Source organism: Chiroxiphia lanceolata, chromosome 6 (genome assembly GCF_009829145.1).
Source record: "Chiroxiphia lanceolata isolate bChiLan1 chromosome 6, bChiLan1.pri, whole genome shotgun sequence".
NCBI classification, from domain to species: domain Eukaryota; kingdom Metazoa; phylum Chordata; class Aves; order Passeriformes; family Pipridae; genus Chiroxiphia; species Chiroxiphia lanceolata.
The window spans coordinates 8,017,536-8,037,000 of record NC_045642.1 but is presented as its reverse complement, the minus strand read 5'-3'; the positions used below and the strand labels follow the sequence as shown (position 1 = coordinate 8,037,000).

The following is a 19,465-nucleotide window of genomic DNA, read 5'->3' as shown; positions in this document are numbered from 1 at the left end:
CTTCTTGCCTTTAGTGAGACTGTGTCCCGCGGGGGCGAGAGGGGCTGTGGGCTCGCCTCTGCCCCGGATCCCGGCAGGCTCTGCCGCCCTCCCCAGGGGCTTCCTGCCGGGACAGTCTGTCTAGGTGGGCTCCCGCACCGCCAGAATCATGACACCCCTCGCTGCCAGGGCCGGCCCGAAACCCGCCGTGTCTCCTGGGAGGAAGGACCGTCCGAGGATAACGTGTAAGGTGCCCTCGGGGGCCTTCCCGCCGCCGCCGCTGCCCAGGAATGCGCGCTGAGGAGCTGCTGTCCAGGAGGCTGGGGAGGAAAGAGAGACTCCGGGGCTTCCCAGGAGCAGTGCCAGGTGAATCTCTCAAAAGCAGATTGCTCACAGCGCTGCCATCCTCCCCCACCTGCCCAGCCCTTCCTTCCCTCTCACGTACAGATAGGTCGGAGGGTCAGGGACAGGACTGGGCACACGCCGATCCCGGTCCCCTTGCAAAGGGCGCCCATCCCTCCCCTCGCCGGCGGAGCCCTCGGTGCCCTGGCACGGCCGGCCCTGCGCCTCCAGGGACAGGGAACACCCAGTGTGCGGGGCGGGACCACGGGCAGGCAGCCCGAACCCCACAGGAGCTCGTGGAGACGCAGGTTCCTCCCGTAGCGGGAGAGAGGCACCTGGAAAGACACTTTCCCCTCGCAGGAACAGGGTCCGCCCGCAAAGGGCTGTGTCACTTCCCCTGGCTCCCGCAAGGGCGGAGGCTTCCCCGGGCCGCCCCCGGGGCCTGCGACCCCACTGCCCTCCGGAGTCCCCACGGACACGCACGGAGCTAGTGGGGGAAGTCATCCAGCACGTACTTACTGGCCACCTGGATCCTTCTAACAGTCTTGCAAGTCTCTCCCAAAGCGAAGGGACGTTAGGGTGAGATTTAGTGGCGCTTGCACCAGAAGAAGGGTGGGAGTGATGCGTAGGGGAGATATATTCTCCCACAGTCACCTCTCCCCCTCCATCCCCGGCTCTCCTCGTCTCCCCCCTCCCCCCCGCGTGTCTGGTCCGGCTGGGTTCAGCAGAGCGGGCTGTGGGCAGCCCCTCGGCGGAGGTTGTGTGAATGGAGGATCGCCGTGCTGACTCCTCCTCCCCTGCAAGCGCCTCTATTTGAGCTTTGCAAAGTTGAGGGTGAGCAGGCATCCGAGGTGAGGCGTGCGAGGCGGCTGTGCCCCCCTAGCACGGACAGGCGGACACACGCGCAGACAGACGCGCCACACACGCGGACACACAGACACGGGCACACCCCACCCTGCCCTGCGCTGCGAGCGGGTGCAACCCCGGAGGCGATCCTGGAGAACAACCTTTCCCTGTCGCTGCTGCCGGCTCCCGCAGGGCTGGACCCGGGGAGCTGCGTCGCGGAGCAAACTTCCCCCAAAGGGCTGAGCTCTTCGGCCTGGTGCCTGCAGCCGGAGCCGGCCTCCGGCTTGGCGGGCAGGGGCCAGGTGTCCTGGAACAAGTGCGGCCCGGGGGGAGACTGGCTGCCCGGCGGCAGGCAGAAGGTCTGCGAGCAGATGGGCTCCGACGTCCGAGACCTCAACGCGCTGCTGCCCTCCGTGCCCTCCCTGCCGGGCAACAGCAACTGCACCATGCCGGTGAGCAGCGCGGCGCAGTGGGCGCCCGTCCTGGACTTCCCCCCGGGGGCCTCCTACGGCTCGCTGGGGCCGCACTCCTTCATCAAGCAGGAGCCGACCTGGAACGGGTCGGACCCGCACGAGGAGCAATACCTGAGCGCCTTCACCGTCCACTTCTCCGGCCAGTTCACGGGCACGGCCGGCGCCTGCCGCTACGGGCCCTTCGGCGCCCCGCCGCCCAGCCAGCCGCCCTCGGGCCAGGCTCGGATGTTCCCCAACGGGCCCTACCTGCCCAACTGCTTGGAGAGCCAGCAAGCGATCCGCAACCAGGGTAAGGGCCGCGCTGCCGGGCGCCCCGGGCTCGGGGGGCGGCCCCCGGAGGCTCCCGCTCAGCCGGGCCGGGCCGGGCCGCGCCTGATGTAAACAGCAAGCCCAGTCTCCGCGGCAGCCGAGCCGGGTCAGGCGAGCCAGCCTCCCCCTGCCTCCCTTCCCTCCCTGTGTGCGGCAGCCACGTCGCTCCGGGGAGCTTTAGGAGCCACGATTTGCTCCCCCCCACCCCTCCCGTGGGGCAGCGGATGGCTCTGCCAGGCGGCTGGAGCCCCCAGGCCCCCTGCCCGGGCTGGAGCAGTCTCTCGCCTTCGCAAAGGTTTGTTCGGGCCGGAGACAGCGCAAGTCCTGGAATGGAGGTGGGGCCGGTGGCCCGAGAGAATTCCCTCTACATATCTTGGGGGTGATGGGGTGGGGGTGTGTGTGGGGTGTACCTCCAAACCTCCTCCTGAATCCGAAAAGCGCCGTCCACACGTTGGTGTTTTCAAGCCCCTTGTCGAATTGACCTCGGGAAGGCCGGAGTGCACAAACAGGGCCGCCTCGTCGTTTCTTGTCAGCATCTCTAGGACGGGCTGTGCGGTAGCTCTGTGCGGTCCCCGGTGTTTGCACCGCCCTGAGAAACTCCCGTGGGCTGAACGGCCGGGCGACAGGTCATCAGCCTGTGGTACCGCGATCAGCAGCTAATCGTTTTTCTTCCAGTGGCTGCAGTATAAATATCTGTGGGTGCAAACGCGATGAAGAAGGGAAAAGGGGACAGACAGCCTCAGGGGAGCTAGCCCGAGACTTTTCGGGTCTTGTTCCCTCTCCTTCAGCTGGCCCCGGAGCCGCGGGATGCCGTGAGTTACCCTGCACTCCCCGGCCCCGGGCGAGGCGCCGGGAGAGTCTGACCGAGGGGAGTGGGGCTGTGGCGGCCTCGAAACCCGAGGGACAGGGGTCCGGGAGGGGGTGAGTGGCTCGGCTAGAGCGGGATGAGTCGCCGGCGTCTCGCTGCTTTTGGCAGCTCGCAGCTCGGGCTTGCTGTGCGCCGCGGGGTCAACCACGTACCCACGGAGAGGGGCTGGGGCCGACTATCCCTCGTTCGGGCTGTCCGCGCTCGCTGGCGGCAGGGCACGGGGCAGAGCAGAGGCCCAGGCCGGACGGACGCGCTCGATGCTGGCCGCCGAGGGGCGGCCCGAGGCCGCCGAGGCGCTCCGGAGCGATGTTTGCAGCGAGGAGAGGCAGTGGCGGTGGAGGGGAAGGGGTTGTTCGGCAGCGCGGCCGCGCACGGGCCCCCCCCGGGCAGTGCCGGGTCGCAGTCCCGATGCCACCGCTCTGCTGCACTCGACCCCCCGCCCCTGCCCCCGGGGTCCGCCCGGCGCCGGGATCCAACGTCGGAAACCGCAGAGCCCTGCTGCCGGTCCCGGCTCGGCAGCATCCCTGGAGCTGGGGAGAGGCGCGGCCTCGCCGAGGTCCCGGAGCAGCTCCGTGTCCCGCGGGGTCCCAGGCTCCGGCTGCGGGACGGGAGGGGAGCGGCACAGAGCCCGCCGGGACAAGGGCTCTGCCGGGGAGTTTTAAAAGATATCTGAAAGGATTTTAGACATCGGAGAGGATTTGTAATCGCTGGGCCGAAATAGCGACGAGAAGATGGAGGGATGGGTGAGGGAAATAAATTCGGCCCTGCGTTAGCCAGGGACAAAACAGCTGCGCCCCCGCGCCATCCTGCTTAACCACCATCGTCCGGGTTTAACCACCCCGAGGAGAAACGGAGCCTTTAACCCACCAAAGCTGGGTTAAACCACGTTGGGCTTTACTCGGGCTCGGCGCCCTGCGGGCGGTGCTCGGCCCGCGGCACTACCAGCCCCGCACACCCCCGCACCTGTGCGTGCCCGGAGAGCCGGGGCAGAGGGGCTGACACCTCTGCACCTCCCCGGCCCTGGGCAGCGAGGCCCCGCAGGAGCCTGGGGAAGGCTCCGTGGCTGGGAGCAGGGACGGTGTTCCGGCTCCTTGCCGGGCTCTGCCAGGCCGAGCTGCTTCGATGCAGGCCTTGGGGGATCCCCTCGGCTCGGATTTCCCTCCCCGCACGTGCAGCACTGCGGCTTAGCCACAATTATTTTCGGCGGCACGCAGAGAGGGTACTCCTACTTCGGCAAGGAGGAATTCGGCAAAGGGTGTTTGCTTTTTTTTTTTTTTCCTTTTTTTTTCTTTTTGTGGGTGGATAAAATGTTCTTGCTTTGGCTCTCCTCAAGGTTGAACTCCTCTTTTTTTTTTTTTAGACGGTTCCTCCGACCGTGGGAAAGACGCTACCTTGGCTCTGCGATGACATTTCTGCCAAGTCTGGGATGGGGTGGGGGTTAGGAAACTAAGGCTTTGAAACCTCTGCCCAGTTTTCTTCTTCTCCTTCGCCTTTCATCCAGCTGGGCTCCTCCAACAACTGGATGCTTCCAGCGGGCCCCGTTCTTCAACAGATGTACAACTTTCAATTATTTTCAGCACATTTTAATCAGGACTGGTTCTGATAATGCCCTAATTAAAGAGACCTCACTATCGGCAGCTCGGTTCAGAACTCAACTTTCTTATCACATTCCTGAAGCTTTGGGTCAGGCAACACCGGAAAATGCGGCCAAAACCTCGTTCTGCTCTGAGCTGAGTTTTGAAGGTCACCGAAACTGTGTGGCGGGCCAAAAGTAACGTAGAAAGTGTCAGTGTTTTCTGAAAGTTAAAAAAGAGGCACAGGGAAATGGGGGAAAGGGAGTTGAAGGTTGAACCTCCACCCTGAGGGCCGAGGGAGGAGATAACGAGCGAGAAACAGCTGTAGGATGGGAGCCCGTAAGGTACCGGCTTGTCAACGCTGCTCGAGTCGCCGCGACAGGAGCTCTGCTCTTAGGGTCAGGGCGATGTGAGAGACATGTGGCTGGGAACAAGCCAGTCCCACTCCTATCCCAGCCCCGCAGTCTCAGGGCCGACCTAAAAATCATCGAGAAGGTGAAGGTTTCAAAGTCTTCTGGCTTATATTTTTTTTTCCCCTCCCCGTTGCTCCCTTCGTTTCTCCCGCTCAGCCGCGCAGGTTAATGACATCCTGTGATGTCGCTGGATCCAGCCTGTCTGCAGAGAGAATAAAATGGAGAAGCAACATTCGGATCCCTTTGCTGCCTCTGCATTTTATTCTCCCTGAAACCCGCTGTGATCACCGACCGGCGGCGGTGAAACAGAGACCTGCCCTGCGCCGAGCACCCGGCATCGAAGGGGAACTGAGAGAAGCGTCTGAAAACAATCCCGAGTGCTCCCACTCTACTAATAAAATCCCTCTCTAGCCACACAGCCCATCCAGACGGGTCTGTGGAGGATGACCGTGCTGGAATAAGCAGGTTAAGGGAGAGGAGTGTGAGGGAGGAAGCGATCGTAGTCCCTTTGGTTTCTTTTCCCAGCCCGCGTCGGACTTTTTTGTTTTGTTTTGTGGTTTTTTTGTTTTGGTTTTTGGTTTGTTTTTGGTTGTTGGTTTGGTTTTTTTTTTTAGTGACTCTCGGAGGAGCTTGGTTCTCGGGGTAAATGCTGATGAGCCGAGAAGCCTCCGAGATAATATTACTTTGTAATTACTTTTTTAGCTGAAGTTGTTTAGCCAGCTCCAAGTCATTAATGAAAGTTGGTGTCCAAGCACCTGATTTACGATTCCGTGTCGGCCCGGGGTCAGCAGAGGTGGTCTCTTTCCATCTGAATCTGCTCGGTGTAGGAAACAAAATAGGCTGTTTATTATTTTGGAGAGCAATTTTCACTGAAAGGAGGAGTTTTATTTTTGCATGTAACATTCCGCCTCTTTATTGCAGACTCTTCAGAAAGCGGCTCTTAAAAAAAAATAAAGAAAAAAAAAGAGCAAGATTAAAGGGTAACTTCTAAATTGGAAACGCCAGATGAGTACACTAAGCAGATGGGAATCTTCCTCTTTAATATGAGCAACAATTAATGAAAACATCCTTTTTATTACCGAAGCCGATCTGTTCTCTTTAAGCACGAACGAGACTTCCGACTTTCCGCCCCTCGGAGCGGGCAGCCCGGCTCGGCTCTGCCCGCAGCGGGGGGGTCCCGCGGGGGTCCCCTCGCCCGCAGCCTTGCGAAGTGCGTGTGCTGAGAGAGGGGCGGTGGGAGAGTGAACGAAGCGGGCACGCTCTGCCCCTGTCCTTTTCCTCAGCGCCGGCAGCAGCCCCGCGGGTGCGATAATCGCGAAGTATTTGGGAGCCCGCGGCGCTCGACCGGGCGTGGGCTCCTCTCTCTCGACGCCTGCTCGGAGGGGCTTGTCGGGGGGCGCCTGCTAACCCCGCTGTGGTCTCTTCGGCAGGTTACAGCACCGTGGCGTTTGACGGGACCCCCAGCTATGGCCACACGCCGTCTCACCCCGCCGCTCAGTTCACGAACCACTCCTTCAAACACGAGGACCCCATCAGCCAGCAGCCCTCCCTAGGTAATTTCAGCCTCCGCGGGAGCCCGTCTCGAAGGGCTTTGCCGCCCGGCTGGCAATCCGGGGTGGCTCCGGAGTCGCACGGCTGCCCCAACCCCCTGCAGGCCTGGCACAGATGCCCCGATGCTGGAGGACGGGGCCCTGGAGCCCGCTCTGCAGCGCAGGGCGAGTGGAGGGGCGGCCGGTGGCCGCAGGGGTTAACTCTTTCCCGCTTTCTCCGCAGGGGACCAGCAATACTCGGTGCCTCCCCCGGTGTACGGCTGTCACACCCCCACCGACAGCTGCACGGGCAGCCAGGCCCTGCTCCTCCGGACCCCCTACAACAGGTACCTCCGCCGGCAGGGGAGCTTTGCCTTCCCTCCTTTCGCGCGGGTTGTTGCTGGGACGCGATCTCTCTCCCCCGCATGCCGTTCAAACAGCTTCTCCTTTACGCAAGGAAACAGGTTTATTTTTACCCTTCTCAAAAGAAAAAAAAAAGAAGATTCGCACGTAAAAACCAAACCGTACCAAACAAACCCAAACCAAACCAAAACCTCGAAGCCAAACCAAAACCCAACCCAAACAAACAAACTAACCCCCCCAAAAAACAGCACCCCAAACCCCACGAAACGAAAGAAAAGACTCCGCGCCTTCCACCCCGGGCTCCGATGTGTCCCGGAGATTTCCCGGGCCGCCTCGCCCTCCCGGGCCGGAGTTCACGGGGGACGGCGGCCCTGGCAGAGCATCCCGGGCGGGCTCGGGAGAGCCGCTCTCCAGCGGCAGGTGCCGGCCGCCTCTGGGAGAAGGGAGCCGGGCTGCCTGTTCTCCTTGGAACACTCCTGCCCGGTAGCCCGCTGGTGCAAAAACTTTGGGATTTGCCCTTAACCATGCCGGTGGGATTTACTCGGGACAGCCCAGCTGACCCTGGGGCTACAGGGACCCGCTGCCGGCCCGGCCCCTACGCCTTCTTCCCGCAGCCCCGGAGCTCTTCCTCGAGGCCGGGAAGGTGTGGGAGCACTGGTTGGTGAGCAGCAGTGATAGGCAGAGCGTGATGCACGCAATTAAAACTCAGGTCCGTCTGAGGGCTTCGTCTTGCAGACCAAGAGCCCTTCCGATGGCTCCCAGAAGTGATGGGAACTGGCCTGCAGGGAGGTTATTTATTGAAATCGGGGCAATAAACCTATCGGATTTCCTTGCTGGGAGAAAGGTGCGTCTGGAGCTTTGCTGCAAGCAACGAAATCTCTTTGCCAACAGATGGGCCTGTGGCAAGCGCGGCTTCCCGTTTTTATTTTTTTTTTTTTTTTCGGTCTGACATGAGGGCTGGGCGTTGGAGTTTTACAATGTGTTTAGTGAGTAAAAGAAGTTTCCCAAAATTTATTCTTCAACTTTTTGTGAACTTGGAGCCAGTCCCGTATCTTGGAGTTGCTAAGTAACTCTCGCACACAAAACAATGTGCCTCTGAGAAGGAAGCCGCGAGCGGCTCCTCTTGTAGGCCGGTTATATCATCTCTGATTAATCAACACTGGACGTGAGACAACAAAATTCTGTCACTTCCAGAAGCCCCCTTCGCTAATGAACGTGAGTTGACGTCAGGGGAAGGAGGGAATGAGGTAATGAAGGAAGGAAAGAAGTCTATCCAGAGAGATTAGCTTGCAGAATAATTGGCGGGGAGAACTTCTGCGCTGAAGTGACAGAGATTGCTCGCCGTGCAGGGAAATCTATAAATATGGTTTGTAGGGAGGCTCGGAGACGGCAGTTCCGAGCGGCCGCGGGCAGACGCCGTTCTCCCCAGTCCCACCAGACCCCAGGGCTCCCCATCGCCCCACTCTTGGAAGCGGCAACACCTGGGAGATGTGATTCCGATAGGAGATCGCTGATAGGGTCGAGAGCTCTCTCCTCCATGTGCCTCCACTGAGGCGGCGTCGGGCAGGGGGTGAGCACAGCGGTGTCACCGCCTTAACACGGCCACCTCCCGCCCAGCGCTTCGGGACCCGCACCTGAGGTCGGATTTCCTCCCGATCTCAGCCTTGATCCTGCCCTACTCCCTGAAAGGTTTACGGTTTACTCCGATAGGATAAGAATTTAAGCCCTTAAAGCTCACAGAAGCCAATACTGATGTGTGGGGGTGTAAGTCAGGCAGAACTTGTTCCACGTCGAGGGCAGCTCCACAGAGCTCCCGCAGCGAGACCCGCACAGGTGGGCGAGCTCGATGCGGCCTCCCCTTAATAAAGGAGATCAATAAGTGTCCTCCTAATGAACACATTCAAAAACGTCTAGGAAAAAACCCGATCTTCCTAACAAACAAGTGTTCTTCCTGTGGATGAGTAGTTGCGGTGCAGAAAGGGAGGGGATTCATTTGCCACATCGCCAAGGCCCTGAAAACGGCCTCACTGTCCTTATCCATATTTATATTGATTTGGCTAAATTGTTTGTTTGTTTGTTTGTTTTTTTCAAGACGGTATTTATTCCGCACCTCCTTTGCGAAGGTTTTTTTTCACTTTTCGCAGTTCAGGTGAAGTTTGACAGCTCTGCTTTGACAAGTGATTGCTCGGTCGCCGCATCCGAGTGCCGGGGCCGGCCGTGATGGATGCTCATCCCTGGAGGGGGGGGGGGATTCATCTTTCCTCGAACTGGCTGGGGACGGCAGGCGCTATCGTTCGCCTTGAGCAGTGGAGAGGAGGGTGATGTGGCGGAGGAGACGAGATCGGGGACGGGAGGTGTTGCCTCTCTCTCCGGGGGGATGCGCCGGCCGGTGTTTGCCCTGCACCACCTCCTCTCTGGAGCGGCGCTCGGGCGTTGTTTGTGGTCCCTCGCCCACTCCAAGGTGAAGCTTCGGGTCTGCTCCTCCTTGCATAGTCCTGTCAGGGCCACACCCTCGTGTCGAACACGACCCTAAGGGCGATGCCTCGGCGGGCAGAGGTGAAGCGAGAGAGCACCGCGAGGAGGTGTAAAGGAAGCCACCTCCATCCGGTGCTCTCTCTTCCCGCTCCTCTCCATCTCCCCAGCTGGCTGCAAGGGACCGCTCTCGGCTTCCTCGCTCCCGGAGGGAGCCGCGCAGGGTCGCGAGTGGGCGTGGGCAGCAGGGTCCCTCCGCCAGCACAGCTCCCGGCCCCGCTGGTGCCCGTCTACAGTGCGGGGGCACTCGGGGAGAGGGCCTCGCTATCCCTCCCGTAGCGAGGCAAAGCAGTGGGGAAGGCGGCAGCTTGAAGGAAATGGTTAAAAGATCGTAATTCTTATACTGGAAGCAAAACTATCTCTGAAATCTCTCGCCTCGGCAACTACTTGCTCTCTGTTTATAGCGCGGCCCGCTGCGCTACCAAGGAGCCCTGCGCCTGTGGTTGGTAGCTGGACACGGATGACAAACCCGCGCAGATCACAAGTGTGCGTTTGTGAGTCCATTAAAATGGTGATGTGAACTTTTCTACCTCGCGCTGTTTAATGTAGTAAACATGCTCGATGTTGAAAATTTACTGTGAGTCACACTTGCAAAGACTCTAAAAGTGGAGGAGTCTCAGTTCAGATTATAGCTGTTTCTGTGCAGAGGTCAAGAACTCGATAATACTGCAGAGCAGGCCAAAACAAACTCTATATGATCTACTACTGGTTTCCTTTTAAGTTCCCTTTTCGCTCAGCGTTGACTTCCTTTTATTCCACTCCAACTTACATTAATCCCCGTTGTAGAAATGTTCCCCCCCTTCCTCTCGTTTCTCTTTAAAAGCATCTCTGTAATGAAAATAAGTTATTTTTAGTGTCTTCTTTGTGGCCGTTAGAAGGGCCAAGGATTCAGATTGGAATCAGTGCAGGCATGTCCCTGGAGACCCCGCTTTCCTCCTCCTCCTCATTCAAACCTCATCCAAAGCCGAGATTTTGAGCGGAGTTGTTAATTCCATGAGATCATCTCACGGTACTGTCAATAACAGGCCATGGCGAGGCGTAAATGGCGTTAGGGACGCCCTGTTCTCTCTCGTGTGAGATGCGAGGTGTTTAATCCCAGTCGGTGCCCGGTGGCCCCTGCGCGGCCGTTCCTGCCTCCGGCTTTAAGGGGCGCGAAGCCCGGCGATGCTCACCTGCCTCCCGCCCAGGGCCGATTCCCACGATTTAGCCAGAGCTTGGACAATTCCGGTTTGTTCGAGATGGAAACCTCGACGGGCCGTGGCTCAGCACAGAAAAAGGGTTTCTCCCCTTTACGACTGCCAGCAGCAGAGATCGCACAGGCCGCCTCTGCAACCCGTGAGAGGGGGGTGCGGGTGCCCCTCCGCGGGCACCCCTGTCCCGGGGTATTCCCCACCCGAGAGTCGGCAGCGTATCCCGCGGGAATCCGCTGTCGGGGCCTCAAGTCAAACTTCTCTTTCTGTTCCAGTCGCGCAGCTGAAACGCGCCCCCGCCGGGCCGGGCTGGCGTGGGGTCCGCACCCGGGCACCTGCTCCCCCCGCACCCATCCCCGGCTCCCGCCCCACCGCACAGGGAGGACAAGGGGTGCGAAGGCTGCGGGTCTCATCCTGCGGCCGCCCCGTTCCGGAGGCACCGGTTGTGGTAGAGCGGGGTTTAGCCCAAGTAGCGGAGTTCCGCTCGCCCTGTATCTCCCAGTGCTTCCCACGACGCCCAGCTTTCCCGGGAGCCGCTCCGGGCTCCCTTCGGAGGCTGAAGGCAGCTCGGGCTCCGCCGTTCAGCTGCGGCTGCACAGCCAGGAGCGAAGCGCGCCCGTACCGCGGGGGGGTCGGGAGGGATTTTGGCCGGGGGGGGCTGCGGTGTCCCCTGACCGCGGGCACTGCGCTGGTTTGTTTTGGACACTGTCACCCAAAGGCGGCATGGAATACAGTGGCTGCGAGCTGTGACAAGATGAATAAGTGTATTGCTTTATGAAAAAGCAAAGGAGGGGAAAAAAGTGGATATTGTGGGGGAGGCTCTTATAAATGAACTGTCAAGCGAAAGAAAGTTAAAGGGAAATCTCCTGCTGTAAATGCATCGGGCGGGCACTTCTAATAAAAATCAGGGTCCTGGAGGAATTAATTACAGCAGCATTACAGGAAGAATTCGTGGAATTGCAAAACGTAGTTGGCACAGACCAGCACGGACTGCTATTGCAAATGGGGAAACTGCAGGAGAGTTTAACAATTCCTGAGCTGATATGCAGGACATTGTAGTAGCATAATAGCACTTCAGACATACTAATGAATAATAGTGTCCAGTGATACTGACAAATGATATTACACATACTTCGAGATTGAAGTCACTTAATTTGTTTTTATATGCAAAAGCTTCCCACTGGAATCTGGCTTTTTTAGGTCGCTTCTACCTGCCACGAAGTGGAAAAAAAAAAAGAAAAAAATACCCTCTTCTAATAACAGAATGAGATAAATTCACCGCCTAAGTCCAGCGATTTTAGGTGTGATTAATCAACGGGGAGAGTTGCGTTTATTGTGAGCGGCTGTTCCCCGGCATCAATCACATCTCCCGGCTGAAGGGCCGGGGGCTCCCGCCTCGTCCCCCCGCCGCTCGCCGGGGAGCTGCGCTGCGGGGAGACCGCGGAGCGGGGGAGCCCCGCAGGCGGCCCGGGGGGAGCCTGTCCCGGGAGGCGGCACCTCCTCGGCCCGGTGGAGATTTGCCGGGCCGGGCGAGCACTCCCGGGGCTCCGCGGGGCTCCGCGTCCGCCTCCCACCGTCCCGCACCGCGGCCGCGCTGCCCGGGTTTGCCGCTCCGGTGGCGGGGAAGCCGCGGGCCGCGGCCGCCGCCGGGCTGCCTTCGGTGTGTACCGGCGGGGAAAGAGCCTGTTCCAGCGGCGAGCTTCGTTTATCGCCCAGCCACTCCATTTTTCTCCCGCTTGTCAAGCCCCTCTATGTAGTAACATCCATCATGAGTCACGATAGCTGTTTCACTCCATTACCCACGTGGTCCCTCACACTCCTGGTTAAAATAGTTAACAGATTTGACTTTTTAAAACAAATAATCCGCTGCGTTACTCCGCCCGGCTGCCTATATTCGTTTTACTCATTTCAATATCGAATATTATGTGTGTCAATATCGGATATTATTTTTCTGTAAGGAAGAAGTTTTATGTCTCCATTTCCAGCTGTTTAAAAATCGTCAGGCTTGCAGATTCAAAGGGACTTTTGGATCCATAGCCTTTATTTTCTTCTATTTCCTTTTATTTTTTTTTTAAATTCTTAATACGTAGATAGAGGGATTGTATAAAATAAATTTACTTTCTGCTATTAGATAGTTATAGTTAAAACCGAGAACAAAGAAATTGTTGATATCTTGATGTATTGTTTTTTATTTGGTATTTGTAACTTTAGTTCTAATTCTACATGTTTTCTCAACAGTGACAATTTATATCAAATGACCTCGCAGCTTGAATGCATGACATGGAATCAAATGAACTTGGGATCCACACTGAAGGGGTAAGGAGCTTTGTTCTCTTCTAACCTGTTGCCCTAGTGTAGCTGTGTTACTGAGCTAACTTCATCTTGTATTTTGCGACTTGAATCCCATCACTTGCACGAAAAGAATACTGTCCGGTCCTGAGGATGGCTCATCATCTGGCTGCAGTTTGCCGGGATTTTGATAATCCCTGCAATAGCCTGGGCTCAGGGCTGGGGTGCCGCGCCCATGGAGCCCAGCCCTGGATGTTTCAGAGCCGAAGCGCCGGAGCCGCCCTGTCCCGCCGGGGCCGGGCTGGGGTCCCCGGGCAGGGCAGGGATGGGCTGTGCCCGTTCCCGGTCCCTGGGCCCGTCCCAGAGGAGCAGCCGCGGCCCCTCCGCTCTCTCCTCCTTGAGCTGTCGCCCCCTTCCTACCATCCCTCTTCCCTTTCCCTGCCTTCGCCAGGCCCTGCGTCCTGTGTCCCGGCCCGGCCGCCTCCCGGCTTCCTTCCTCCCGGCCATTGTCGCCCTCCCACCTGCCGGGAAGAGGCTCCGGCCCGCCTCCCCCGCGGGGCTTCCTGCGCCTGGGCGGGCAGGAAGGCTCCGAGGCGCCGCGGGGCCCCGCCGGGGTGGCGGCCCACGGAGGGGGGTCAGGCTCCGGTGCCTGTGCCCGGTGCCTCCATCAGCCCTGCCGGGGTTGGGGATCCTCCGGCGCGTCGGGCAGGACCGAGACCCGCGAGGCTGATGCACAGCCGTGTCCTCGCCTCGTTTCGCCTGCGATCGCCACCACGAGTGACAGAGCCACCCTTTCGATCTTAGCCAAGAGAAAGCCACAGAGTAGATTATTCGCTGCTCTGAGAAGATAATTGGCTGTGAAAACTCCCCCCACCGAAGGCGGGTATCTCCAACTTTGAGACGTTCTCAGTGTCTATGCTTGTGTTGCCCCAAGTGAACAACGGGAGAGGCTGAGGAAAGCCTTGCATAGATCTGTGCTTTCATGCATAGATCTGTGCTTTCATGCATAGGTCTGTGCTTTCATGCAGTTGTCCATAAATGTCAAAATTCTTGTTCAAGGTGGGCTTTGTGTACAGTTCTGTCGTGTGATGAAGGAGTAAAATGTTGTGGATCTGCTTCTAGCTCATTCACAAATGGTGGTTTGAAGGTTAGAAGGAGAAGATAGTAGCATAGTAAACTATCTGTATTGAAGTGAAGGAGAGAATTGAGCCTGAAGAGGTCTGTCATGGAGCTCTCTTATGGTTAAAGAAGATCCAAAAATCCTACAGTTGTGTACAGTTCACTGTCTTTGCTGCTGATCCCCTCTTTTAAAGGTTATTTCCTACTTTTTTTTCCATAAGTGTTTTTGATTTCCTCTTTAAACTGTACCCTTTAAAGATCAGTCATTTCAGTATTAGACACTGTTTTGTCTCTTCTGAAGAAAATATCCTGCAAAATGGAGAAACACATCAACCTTGACTGAGGTCCAAGTTATTAAAGCAAGGAAGAGGTTATTCTTTGGGGAACTCAGTGAAAAAAAAAAGTCACAATAGAAATATTAAAGGAGTACTGAACAAAATAAATGGCTTCTTACTTGTCCAGGAGTCAGACTGTTAGCAGTGTAAAGTATGTGACCTAGGATGCATGAAAAGGGGGGGGGGAAATCAAGATGAATGATCTATGGTAAAACAAAGCTGAAAGTTTTGGTATAGGCCAAGATTGTAGAATCTGTGGAAAATCAGTGCTAGACATAGCCTCATCACTGGTAATATGAGCCAAAATAGTTATCTGTCTTTTCTGGCTGAGAGTTACAATACACAGTACCTCCAATCTCAGTTGCCATGAACATAAGGTATTCTTCCCCAGATTTACATCTTTAAAATATATGAACTGTTCATAAGTGATTTCCAGGCGTTTAGTATTTCAGATGCTTTTCTCAATCTTGTAGTTGTAATTTAAGAATTTTGGAATCAATCTTTCTGTTGAAATATGGAGCTTCTAGATTCTGTCCAACGATGACAGTTCCTGTTTAGCTCCTCGCCTTCAGTTCTCCCCAGCAGTTCTTCCTGGCTTCAATAAGGCACATTGTAAGAAGGAAGAAGACATTGCCAGTAAGTTCTGCAAACAGTTAGAGAACTCTACAATTATATAAAACTTACAGGTCATACACTTTATACTTGACAGCAGCCCAGGTCAGTAGCTTGCTTTCTGGGTTCATGTTCAGCACAAGTTTAACACACTGAAATGAAGCTGTTGCCATGCATTTCAGGCAGTGTTAGTTAGCAGTTTCTCTGCTGAATTTACCTGGCAGTTTGTCTGAGAGCATTCTAGTTTTAGCTCTTTATGTTCTTGCCAATATTTGAGTGATGAGCTCCAGAATCTCCTCACCCCAGATTAAAAGTTGGAATTTGAGGAAGGACTACTGCCAGGTGTCCAAAACTGTGTCCTTTTCAGTCATTGTGAAAACCATTCCTGTTGAGTTGCAAGCTTAGGAACAGTCCTCTTTGTGTGTGATCAAAAGCCTGGCGTCTAAACTATTGAATGATTTTGTCTGCTCAGAGCCTGCTGCAGCTTATGTCTTTAAGGCCATAGAAGTCTGCTTTTCCCAAGTGTTTTTTCCTCCACGGATATTTTAATATTGGATATCGGAACTGACAGCAAGAACTTCCTTTGTCTCAGTGGAGTTTAGTCTTTGAGTGCTTTTGGTAGCTCTAAGCATTAGGAATCTGTGGAAGGCGTGGCCTGAGACAAGAAGAGGTGAGCAGTAAAAGGCATGGAATAGAGTCCCTGCCCAGCCATTGCTAAGTGGTGAAGAGAGACATCTAAGGTGAAGTGAGATGTTGTCTTCTGGCAGAGTACAGCAACAGTGACAGACTGGCAGGGGAAGGGGAGAGAGGTGTAAATGGGGAAGCACATAGAAAAGGCTGCAGCCACGAGTTTTAGATGTTTCTACTTGCTGGCAAACCAAAAGGATGTCTGATGGCCCAAGATGAGCTTCTCTCTTCGAGGAGCTGTCCCTGGAGAAGAAAACAACCCACTACTTCTACCACAGAGTCCAGCTGACTTGAATCTGCATTTTAGATTTTCATTTAGGTTCTGAATGCCAACTCGATTGAGCTCTGATTGAGCTCAGGTTGTTCTTATAACTCAGGTGAGGGAAGAACAGTGCCTTGTGAACTGGTGTGTTGATTGTGTTGCTTGTTTGTCCAGGGACCTCTCTGTCACCTTCTGAACTTTGGGTAGACAAGAGGGAAGGTGGGCTTGTTGTCTGCGAGCCGGCAGCTTCAAGAATCCAAAAGGAAAGCTTCATTGCTAAGGCAATAAACACCCCTGGGAGACTGGATTTTATCTCCTCAGGCTGTTTGCTGATGATTTGTTCCTAATTTTGCGGTATTTTGTTTGGAGCTGCTGAGATTAGATTTATACTGTTGCAGGAAAGCCAGTGGGTCCTTTGCTGACCTGAGAACTCAGGTCCCAGACATATCAAAATGCATGTCCCACATTAGTGGACACCTTTTCAATTTGTGTCTGTTCTTAATATTTTCATGGGGTTTTTTTGTTTATCCAATATGAAACACACTGCTTCATTGTGTAGTAGTTATAAGAGTACATAGACCTCATGACTATAAACCCCCTCTTGATATTTTGGTGAGTTATGCATAAAAGTTACATGAAAATAACTGATAACAAGCAGGAAATGATATGGCATGGTTGACAAGAAGTGTCAGCAATACTTGACAAAATTGTCTCTTCAGCTGCTCGAGCAAAAAGTTTTGATCCATATTTCCCACAGTCATCTGAAATTGAGTGCATAACCAGACAAAATGTTGGTTTTCCCCTTTTAGTTTTGCTTGGGTGTTAAATACTCAGCATGTTCCATGGAAACTGGTATTTATTGCTGTTTTCTCACACTCACTGGAAGACATATTAGGTGTGCTCTCTGCAGAACACTTTTAAACTGCATCTAAAACAAGACAGTGAAAACTTGTTTTGTTTAGGAGTGAATTGCAAAAGCTTTTATGTTTAGCTTTGGTGGCATTATTAGTAAAATTTTGAGGTGGAAAACTTTCTACTTAGGTTCAGTTCTGCAGTCAAGATGAACTGGAAATGGACAATAACCTACTATCTCTAATACTGAATTGATCCTTTCCCACTTATAACTGAGGGTCTCATTTTGAAAGTAAGTGTTGGGTACAATCTTGATTCCACTCAGGTCAAACCAAAGAAAGACTATTGAAGTCAGAAATACTAAGATGCCCTGAAAATCCAGATCCTTCCTTTCATCAGCCAGCTAGTTCTCTCATTGAAGATGGCAGAAGAGCTCTTATCTGTGAAATCGTGTTTTTTAATATCCCTTTGCCTTGGAAAGTACAGATAAAAATGCAGCTTTATACTCCACCCTCTGTAATAGTGTTAGACAAAAACCAGGCAGAAACAGAATCTTCTATATAACTAATCAGAATCTTTTTGCTGTCTTCATACTTATTTTTCCCAGGGTGCTAGGATGGTAAATATTTTAGCAGAGGGAATTAGCTCTACTTCTCTTCCTTTATGTTCTGTTATCAACAGCACTAGCCCACACCCTCACTTTGCCTCATTTTTGGCTCTGTTTCTAAACCCTAAAATTCCTGTTCCTGCACTGAAACACAATTAAATTGAGGCTTAATGTGGTGCCTGTTTTATGTAATCTTTTTTTTCTGGCTTTTTTTTATTCTTCCAAGTCTGAATCTCATGAATCAATGTGTATTCACATTTCATCTGAAATTTTCTAACTCTCCTCAGTGTGCCCTAAAGCTTCCCTTTTTTGGTTTATGAAATAATAATAAAAAGCTTAACTCTTCAGATTAAGTTGTAACTGCTTTATACATTAGACAGGCAATTTCAGTCTAACAAAGTAAAAATGGTGTGAGAGAGAAATTGCAGCTTGATTATTTTTTAAAATATTCAGATTAGAATGTCATCTTTTATGAGGTTTTTTTTTATAACCACTCAGATTGATACAACTCTCTAAAGCTGCTCTGTTTTTCATCACACATTCTCATCTGTAAAACCTTCATTTTTATTAATCTTTGTACAATCTGTACAACTTGGAGATTAATCATTTTAAAAGAGCTACTCTCCGAGTGTTAAGGATTTGCTGGGCTAATGGTAAATGCAAGCCCTTTAAATACTCTACAAAACAGAGCCTTTCCTTAGCATTCCGTGTTGTGTAAGTATCAGCCTTTGTTTCCCAGTTATCTAGAATTGCATTTTATGGCTCTGTTTCCAGGTCTGTTTCTGGCTGTCTAGATCCAGAGAATAAAATATACTGAGTCCTTTTCTCACCAACTAACCCGAACTCTAAATATTTATAGTCCAGTTCTGCCCTTGTGCAGTTCCCATTGAAGTTAAAGGGAGTTGTATATTTACAAGCAAAGGCAGAACTGGACTGTGAGGCCAAATCCTCCAGTCCTTGCTCAAACAAAAATTTGTGTTGGATCCTGGCAAGCCAGTTTGGCTGCATCTGGCCTTGCTTAGTTTTGAGTCCACTTAGGACCTGTGGAGGGATCAGTGTCGTGTCTCTCTTGACTGTAACTCTGGGCCTTACTGGGGATTTTTCTATTTTTCTTTCCTTTTTTTTTTTAAGAAAAATTTTTTTTGGTTAATTCAACTGTTTGCTCCCTGATCATGCCCCTGGCTTTAGCTGATTTCTCCTGGGGGCTGCTCAGCCCTTGGAGCAGGGCAAGGCACAGCATAGGAGCTCTGGCTGTGCTCTCAGAGTGCACTTGCAGCAGGGCAGCGAGTGGCTCCGCTGGCAGTTCTCCAGGCTGCTGTGGTGTTGCCTGAGCAGCCTGTCCTGCTGAGAGAGAGCATGTGCTTTGGTGGAGATCTAGACTGTCATCTAATCCTGGGAGTCTATCAGGATAATTTTTCATTATTATATGTATAGATTTGGTGCCCTGAGCATTCAAGGCGTTGTCTCTTTGCCTAGTTAAACACAAGAGTGCCCAATCAGAAAAGATGAAAGTTAAGAAATGTCCTACCCTCTGGAGATTTCCATTTAGTTAATTTATTGCAGATATAAACTCATCAGTTACTTGTATTGCTCATGTTTGTGGCACTGCATCTGCTCATTGTCTCTTGCGTGCAATAAAGCGGGTGTTTGAGTTTAATAATGTATTTAGATTTATATCGGTTCTTCTCTCACTGCTTTTATTATAGTATATAAGTTGCAGCCATATGAAACAAGCCAACTGTGCCAACTGTGGTGCACATTTTGGGGCATACATCATGGATGCATGGAGTAAAGAGGCAGGGAGAAAAAGAATTGTCTTTCACAATGAGTTCACTACCGATGCAGAGTGAAGGCTGAAGTTCAAGGGAGCAGCGTTGTAGGGACAGTTTGTGAGAACTCCTCCTTCAGTGTTCCAGTTTCCCACTGGCTGGAAAGAATATCCACCTGTTAGTTCCTATCTCCCCAAAGGTCAAATTATTCCTTAGTGCTTCATAATGAATAAACAGTATTTTAACCAAGAAATCTCTCGTGATCCATTTTGCTGTCATCATCCATATGGCCACGCTGAGTACCAGCCAAAGCCGATGGAAATGTGCCCAATATTAAATGAGAATTAGGGCTCCTGATTATTCAAGTGTCTCTCCTAGGGAGCTGGTTAAGGACTTAGTATATTATGAGTCTAGAGGCTCAGAAAACAGGTTTTAATCTTCACAGCTTTGCAGTTGTATGTACAGTTTTAATGAAGTATAGCTAGAAATAACATGAGGAAATGTGTAAGAGGCTG

The 19,465-nt window shown here is 53.3% G+C and overlaps 1 protein-coding gene across 5 annotated transcripts in view; it reads left to right on the top strand.

The window, feature by feature from the left end:
• Nucleotides 1-1,165: 1,165 nt before the first annotated feature.
• The window catches only part of WT1 (WT1 transcription factor), a 52,782-nt gene continuing 34,482 nt past the window's right edge, over nt 1,166-19,465 (top strand). For 2 of the 5 annotated variants that reach the window (XR_004357545.1, XR_004357544.1), the window contains exons 1-4: nt 1,166-1,929; nt 6,235-6,357; nt 6,578-6,680; nt 12,657-12,734. Coding sequence is in view for 3 of the 5 variants with exons in the window: in XM_032690538.1 (XP_032546429.1) it covers nt 1,539-1,929; nt 6,235-6,357; nt 6,578-6,680; nt 12,657-12,734 (695 nt within the window). In the remaining 2 variants the exon portion in view is untranslated. The remainder of the gene's footprint in view (nt 1,930-6,234; nt 6,358-6,577; nt 6,681-12,656; nt 12,735-19,465) is intronic. The other 3 variants (XM_032690538.1, XM_032690537.1, XM_032690539.1) reach the window with 3 other exon arrangements.